The sequence below is a fragment of the Naegleria fowleri genome (assembly GCF_008403515.1).
Source record: "Naegleria fowleri strain ATCC 30894 chromosome Unknown tig6, whole genome shotgun sequence".
NCBI lineage: Eukaryota > Heterolobosea > Eutetramitea > Acrasida > Naegleriidae > Naegleria > Naegleria fowleri.
Window position 1 is genome coordinate 981,091 of NW_025407938.1, and position 7,459 is coordinate 988,549.

At 37.9% G+C, this 7,459-nt stretch overlaps 3 protein-coding genes across 3 annotated transcripts; all 3 read left to right on the plus strand.

Annotated features, from left to right (window-relative positions):
• Positions 1-15: 15 nt before the first annotated feature.
• FDP41_010703 (uncharacterized protein) lies at positions 16-1,536 on the plus strand (the record flags this gene model as incomplete). The annotated part of the gene is made up of 2 exons (XM_044701031.1): positions 16-151; positions 524-1,536. The coding sequence occupies 2 exons, from the start codon at positions 16-18 to the stop codon at positions 1,534-1,536; spliced, it is 1,149 nt and encodes a 382-aa protein (XP_044568351.1).
• Positions 1,537-2,792: 1,256 nt separating this feature from the next.
• Positions 2,793-3,938, plus strand: FDP41_010704 (uncharacterized protein; the record flags this gene model as incomplete). Its single annotated transcript, XM_044701032.1, has 1 exon — positions 2,793-3,938. One exon carries the CDS (start codon positions 2,793-2,795, stop codon positions 3,936-3,938), a length of 1,146 nt encoding a protein of 381 aa, XP_044568352.1.
• A 1,349-nt stretch (positions 3,939-5,287) lies between these two features.
• Positions 5,288-7,459, plus strand: FDP41_010705 (uncharacterized protein; the record flags this gene model as incomplete). Its single annotated transcript, XM_044701033.1, has 1 exon — positions 5,288-7,459. A coding segment is annotated over one exon (2,172 nt), but the record flags the coding sequence as incomplete, so codon positions are not given.

Below are 7,459 nucleotides of genomic sequence, written 5' to 3' on the forward strand. Positions count from 1 at the left end.
CTGCACGCATTCGCAATGTCATCAGAAACCAAACCAAGAGTTTTGATTTTGGGCGGAACAGGCTTTGTTGCCAGACATTTAGTAAAGTATTTGATTGATAACAATTTGATTAGCAAGATTAGAGTTGCCGATAAGCAATTGTCAAAAACTGGTAAGTTCTGAAAGATGGTCTCATTCTCGTTGGTAAAAACAAATGATGTCGAACTTGATGATGATGTCCTTTTCTATTTATCGATGCTAAATATTGAATGGATGGGATTGGAATGTGGCCATCTTCTATTCATATTGAAACACACCGATTCCAACCATAAATCAATCAAATATGAATTTCATCATCATAACGATTCGGTATCAACCATTTTGATTATGATGACGACAATGTACTAATAATGTTTGAATAATTATTATTACTCTCAATCATGCCCTCTCACACAAATACAATTACATTTAAAACACCATCCTAATGATATATCATTGTTACTGAAATGGCCATTTCATCATCATCATTATTCCTGAAATATAGCCTACATGTCCGACGAGTTTCTCAACATTTATGAGAACAATCCTCTTGTTGAATATAAACAAGCTAACCTGTCCAATCCTCAACACATTAAGAAGGCTTTTGAAGACAGTACAGGTCCATTCAACTTTGTGGTGAACTTGGCTGCAGAAACAAGATATGGTCAAGAAGAGCCCACCTACAAACAAATGGTCTATGACATTTCTGTGAATTGTGCGAAAGAAGCTCTCAATTATATTTCATCTATTGAGAAATATATTGAAGTGAGCACAGCTCAAGTCTATGACTCTGGAAGCAAAGCAAGTAAAGAGACTGACAAGATTGCTCCTTGGACATTATTGGCAAAATTTAAAGCACAAGCTGAAGATGAATTGAAAAAGTTATCACCTGAGTTTTCTAAAAAGTTGATCATTTTACGTCCTGCCATCATTTATGGTCCTGCTGATTTGAATGGATTGACTCCACGTATTACTTGTGCTTGTACTTATACTTCAACAAATGAGAAGATGAAATTATTGTGGAGCGGTGACTTGTGTATTAATACTGTTCATGTGAGAGATGTTGCTCGTGCAATTTGGCATCTTTATACTAATACCAAAACTTCGGGCCCTCTAACATTTAATTTATGTGACAAGAATCAAACTGATCAGAAAAAGATGAATGAAATTTTGGAGAAGATTTTTGGTATTGAGACTGGTTTTTTCGGCACTTTATTATCACAAGCTGCAAAATTGAACATGAAAGCTGCTGCAGATACTGCAAACGAAAATCACATGTTGCCATGGAGTGAAATGACCAAGCAAAGTGGTATTAAATTCACACCACTCTCCCCTCACATTGATAAGGAATTGTTGTATAATAATTCACTCTCAGTTGATGGATCACTCATTGAGAAGGAAACTGGTTTTCATTATGAGTATCCAAAGATGACAGAAGAACTCATTCTAGAACAAATTGATTATTTCAAGAAATTGAATTTGTTCCCTAATTTTACCAAACTTGAAAAGAAGAAGTAATTGATAAGAGATGTTGTAATTACCATCCGAAAATGATCACTCTAATCATGTTAATGAGATATGAATGAAAAATTGTGTATTGTACAATAAATTGAATATAAACCAAAAAAATTTATTGAAGTACATGTACACCGAATCCAGCTGGGATTCTAATTGACAACACAAAAGTGTCGTCAATCTGCATTCTTGTCAAGATTTTGTGACATTTGCCAACGAAAAGGTGTGAAGTGTCGGATGTGAGAGTCTGTCATATTTCTCCACACTGCATATTTGTAATTGGGCGAGATGTTCTTTTTCAGAATCACCATTGATGTTGCATGATTAAATATTCAAGTGAATGATGCTGGTTTGGAATGTTTTGCATTTTGATTTTCATCCTTTGAATATGTTGATTCTTGGTCAGCTGTCTTTGGTTGAAAATGATAATTCCAGAGTGGGTTAACAAGCGTTGCTGACCAAATATTGTTTGATGTGAAAGTTGCTAAATTGTCCGCCTTGATTTCAAAGTCAAGATGTCCTTTTACGTCTTTTTAAAGGTGATTTGCAGGTTTCTTTTCCTTATGATCTTCTTAAATTCTCTGTACAGGAGGTGGAACATCCCATTATAATTCTTTTTGAGAACATGGATGGCGACTTGACTGTCGGTAGAGACTTGTGCTTTTGCATTCTTTGGAAGAAGTCTAATTGCTGTTAAAATTGAAGCTATTTCAGCTGGTTGGAATATTCATTATGAATTCTAAGAGAGTAAGAATGTGGTGTGTTGAGGGCTGAAAGGTTGTAAATGTTGATTCCCATTCCTGTTTTACCATCCTGACAGGAGCCATCAGTATGGATTTCAAAATTGGCACATTTACAACAAGTTTACACTATCAATATTTGAAATTAACACTAAACTTTGATGACAGAAACAATAATTGAAATTTACAACAATAATTACACTAACTTTGATGACATGAACCACCTTTAACTGTACTAATTGCAAGCACAGCCATGAATAACGTTTGAATTTTCGAACAAATAAACGCATGGAAAGTGATTATTAAAAAAAAATGCTTTCGGCGAGAACATTCATCCCCAAAGCTTGTTGCTTTCATCGGAATATCAACACTAACCCAACTTTGAAAAATTCATCAGTATTATCATTATTATTATGCAAAAATTATCACCATTTTGCAACAACCTTCTTCCATAAACAAATATTAAATACTTCAACTTTCGATCACAACAACCATAACCATACCTCAAATATCTGCTCGATGATTCATTATCACCAACATGATGAAGCACGCGAAGAAGAGGATATTGTTCTAGACGAAGAACAGGATCAGCAACACGTACAAAATATCATTACATCCTTTGATCCAATCACACTCCAAAAGAAATATATCTTTACGTTCGGAGGTGTTCCGGTTCCAGTTCCTCCTTTCGAAATGACTCCTCCGATCATTTTGGACAGTGTTGATGTAGCCGCTCGAAAATTGGAAGGAGAAATACCTGTAACATTTTCAGATATTGAATTCATATTCCGGAAAGAGCAATCATGCATGGAATTTTCATGTGGTTCGGTTGAAGAATTTCCCAAAGACAACCCAGAAATGCCCCAAATTGCTTTTGCTGGAAGAAGTAATGTAGGAAAATCTAGTTTGTTAAATGCCCTAGTGGACTCGGATAGATTGGCTCGGGTTTCAGCGACACCTGGTCACACAAAACGAGTCAATTATTTCAATATTAATAATTTATTGTATGTGGTTGATTTACCTGGTTATGGATTTGCAGAGGGAAATGCCGAAAAAATTCGAGAGTGGAATGTTGTTTTTCGGGAATATTGTATTCGAAATACTGTGTTGAAGAGAGTTTTCATTTTACTAGATGCTCGATATGGAGTTTACGAACAAGATTGTGAATTTATGGACATGTTGGAAGAGGCTGGAATTTCGTATCAAATTGTTTTAACGAAATGTGACAAGGTTTCTCCAGAACATTTGAATGAAATGATGAATTTCTTATACAACGAAATGAAATCTGGAAATACATTTCGATCCTGTTTTCCATATATTTTACCAACGAGTTCTGAAAAGATGATTGGAATTCAAGATTTGAAAGCAGCAATTATTCGAGCGAGTGGGATCTTGGAGAGTGGAGCTTTATTTTCACGACAAGAACGGGAAGCACTGGCAGCTCGAATGGAAAACATCATGAGAAGTACCGAACCAGATCATCCCTACTTTAAGCTTCGAAATGAAATTTTGAATAATACTCAAATCAAAACTGATGATCAAGGAAAATATTCAACCCAAAGACCAACTCCTGTTGTGGCGAAAAACCAAGGACAAGAAGATGAAGGGATTTCCACATCATTAGAAACGAATTCAACTAAAAGAACCCCGCAGGAAAAAAGTTGACACCCACTCAAGAGAAAATGATCGAAAAAGCAAAAAAAGAAAAGAAAAGTAAGGTGAATCTTGTTGGACTGGAGTAGAAGAAGAAAGCCACAAATCATGTTTTGAAAAAATGGCTAGTCGATTAGTCTCTGTAAATACACATAATAATCAGCGATGATTTATTCTAATTCTATTCTCCATCATTATTTAAAATTCGGAATTTCGAGTAATTGATCTATATGATCAACAACCAATAGTAGTGTATTGGTAAATTTTGAATGTCTTCTCTTTGATGTAGTGTGATCATGGAATAAATTTGACCAAAATTGTTGTTGGCATGATATTCATTTGATCAATATAATCATTAAACGATAGGAGGTGATTGTATGGACGCTAGCAACAACAATATTGTTGTTTTTATAGACTGCTTTGATCATTTCATTCAATGGGAGTCATTTGAGAGAAAAACTTTTATGAAAATTCCGAGTATGAAGGAGATATACCTGGAACCTTCAGAAATCGTCACTACAAGTAGTACACAATATCATCATTGTTCAACATGTGTACAAAGTTTGGTGACTGTCTGCGGAGGATAAGTTCATCATCATGGTCAAATGATGTTGACTTGATAGACAGTCTATCAAGTCATGTCGGAATTTTCACTTGGCTAATTCTCATGAAACTTGATCAGATTGTATCAATTATCATTTCAACAACATTGCCACTGAATGCATTCATTGAATCATTCCCATTATTGAATCACGTAGTTTTATTAAAATGAATGATTTTTATTAGAATCAAGATTAAGTATTGAATTAAGATTTGAAATTAATTCTAGTGATAGAACAAGGTATGTTATGTGAGTGTATCAAGTTTGATGTCATTTTGATCATTCTAAGGGTATCATCATGCTTGTCGGAGATACTTGAATTTTTTTGGAAATGAAAAATATTTATTGATGAAGAATATTGATAATATTGTGATGATCAAATGTTAGAGTGTATCACTATGACTATTTTGATATGTTTGGATGACATTTTTGAGTGTTTTGTGTCAAATATTATTGCAAAAAAGGTTATGAGGTATGACTAGGTCAAGTGGTGATTATTAGATATCAAAATGTTCATCTCAACAAGGGTGACTCATCCATGTGAATTGTTGCATGTATAGTTATGCTTCTCTCTCATGTGGCAGCTGCTTGAGAGAGAAAAACCTTGGCGAACTCATTACACATTCGCGCCCAAACAAACCAAAAAAAAACAAAGCACAACATCGAATGGAGCAATTCTCTGAATCACTGAAGAATAAGCCTTAAAAACCAAGCCTTTTCCTTCTCCTCAATATTTTTCCGAAAGCTATTCATCATCAATATGAACGTGCTCAAAAAACCTTCATGGCCATTCTTCAAGAAACTTTTGCTATGTGGTCTTGGAGCGGTGATTGCAATTTCAGCTTTTTTGCTTTATATACACACTGCATACCCGGTTCGGGACTTTCAAAATACCGTCTTGATTCAGAGAAAATTTCAAGAATGGCCACCAGAGAGAAAGTTGTTTTCACTTTTATACCAAGAAATAACTGAAAACAAGTTTCCTCTTGTTGAAACAGATATGGAAGAACACAAATATATTTATGATTACATTAGAATGATCATGAATAATGAATCAGGATATTTAAAGCAGAGAGTGATGGATATACTTGAAAATCACGAATATCTTGTTTATTTACTGTGTTCCACGAGTAGATATCTCAATTTCTTTAAGTTGGCTGATCATTCTGCTCTCCATCCGTTGTGTATCAAAATTTGTTACAAGAACCGAAATTTGGCTAAGTTACTCAATGAAAAAGCACCAGGAATTTGCGACCCTTATTCTGAGATAGCTGATGAGAAGTGGAAAAAGTCATCTCTCAATAATAAGCTTTATCTTTGGACCAGTGATTTTCATGCAGCACCTATTGGTTGTAATATGAAGGGTTTGGGTTTGGGTTTGGGTTTGGGTTTGGGTTTGGGTTTGGGTTTGGGTTTGGGTTTGGGTTTGGGTTTGGGTTTGGGTTTGGGTTTGGGTTTGGGTTTGGGTTTGGGTTTGGGTTTGGGTTTGGGTTTGGGTTTGGGTTTGGGTTTGGGTTTGGGTTTGGGTTTGGGTTTGGGTTTGGGTTTGGGTTTGGGTTTGGGTTTGGGTTTGGGTTTGGGTTTGGGTTTGGGTTTGGGTTTGGGTTTGGGTTTGGGTTTGGGTTTGGGTTTGGGTTTGGGTTTGGGTTTGGGTTTGGGTTTGGGTTTGGGTTTGGGTTTGGGTTTGGGTTTGGGTTTGGGTTTGGGTTTGGGTTTGGGTTTGGGTTTGGGTTTGGGTTTGGGTTTGGGTTTGGGTTTGGGTTTGGGTTTGGGTTTGGGTTTGGGTTTGGGTTTGGGTTTGGGTTTGGGTTTGGGTTTGGGTTTGGGTTTGGGTTTGGGTTTGGGTTTGGGTTTGGGTTTGGGTTTGGGTTTGGGTTTGGGTTTGGGTTTGGGTTTGGGTTTGGGTTTGGGTTTGGGTTTGGGTTTGGGTTTGGGTTTGGGTTTGGGTTTGGGTTTGGGTTTGGGTTTGGGTTTGGGTTTGGGTTTGGGTTTGGGTTTGGGTTTGGGTTTGGGTTTGGGTTTGGGTTTGGGTTTGGGTTTGGGTTTGGGTTTGGGTTTGGGTTTGGGTTTGGGTTTGGGTTTGGGTTTGGGTTTGGGTTTGGGTTTGGGTTTGGGTTTGGGTTTGGGTTTGGGTTTGGGTTTGGGTTTGGGTTTGGGTTTGGGTTTGGGTTTGGGTTTGGGTTTGGGTTTGGGTTTGGGTTTGGGTTTGGGTTTGGGTTTGGGTTTGGGTTTGGGTTTGGGTTTGGGTTTGGGTTTGGGTTTGGGTTTGGGTTTGGGTTTGGGTTTGGGTTTGGGTTTGGGTTTGGGTTTGGGTTTGGGTTTGGGTTTGGGTTTGGGTTTGGGTTTGGGTTTGGGTTTGGGTTTGGGTTTGGGTTTGGGTTTGGGTTTGGGTTTGGGTTTGGGTTTGGGTTTGGGTTTGGGTTTGGGTTTGGGTTTGGGTTTGGGTTTGGGTTTGGGTTTGGGTTTGGGTTTGGGTTTGGGTTTGGGTTTGGGTTTGGGTTTGGGTTTGGGTTTGGGTTTGGGTTTGGGTTTGGGTTTGGGTTTGGGTTTGGGTTTGGGTTTGGGTTTGGGTTTGGGTTTGGGTTTGGGTTTGGGTTTGGGTTTGGGTTTGGGTTTGGGTTTGGGTTTGGGTTTGGGTTTGGGTTTGGGTTTGGGTTTGGGTTTGGGTTTGGGTTTGGGTTTGGGTTTGGGTTTGGGTTTGGGTTTGGGTTTGGGTTTGGGTTTGGGTTTGGGTTTGGGTTTGGGTTTGGGTTTGGGTTTGGGTTTGGGTTTGGGTTTGGGTTTGGGTTTGGGTTTGGGTTTGGGTTTGGGTTTGGGTTTGGGTTTTGGGTTTGGGTTTGGGTTTGGGTTTGGGTTTGGGTTTGGGTTTGGGTTTGGGTTTGGGTTTGGGTTTGGGTTTGGGTTTGGGTTTGGGTTTGGGTTTGGGTTTGGA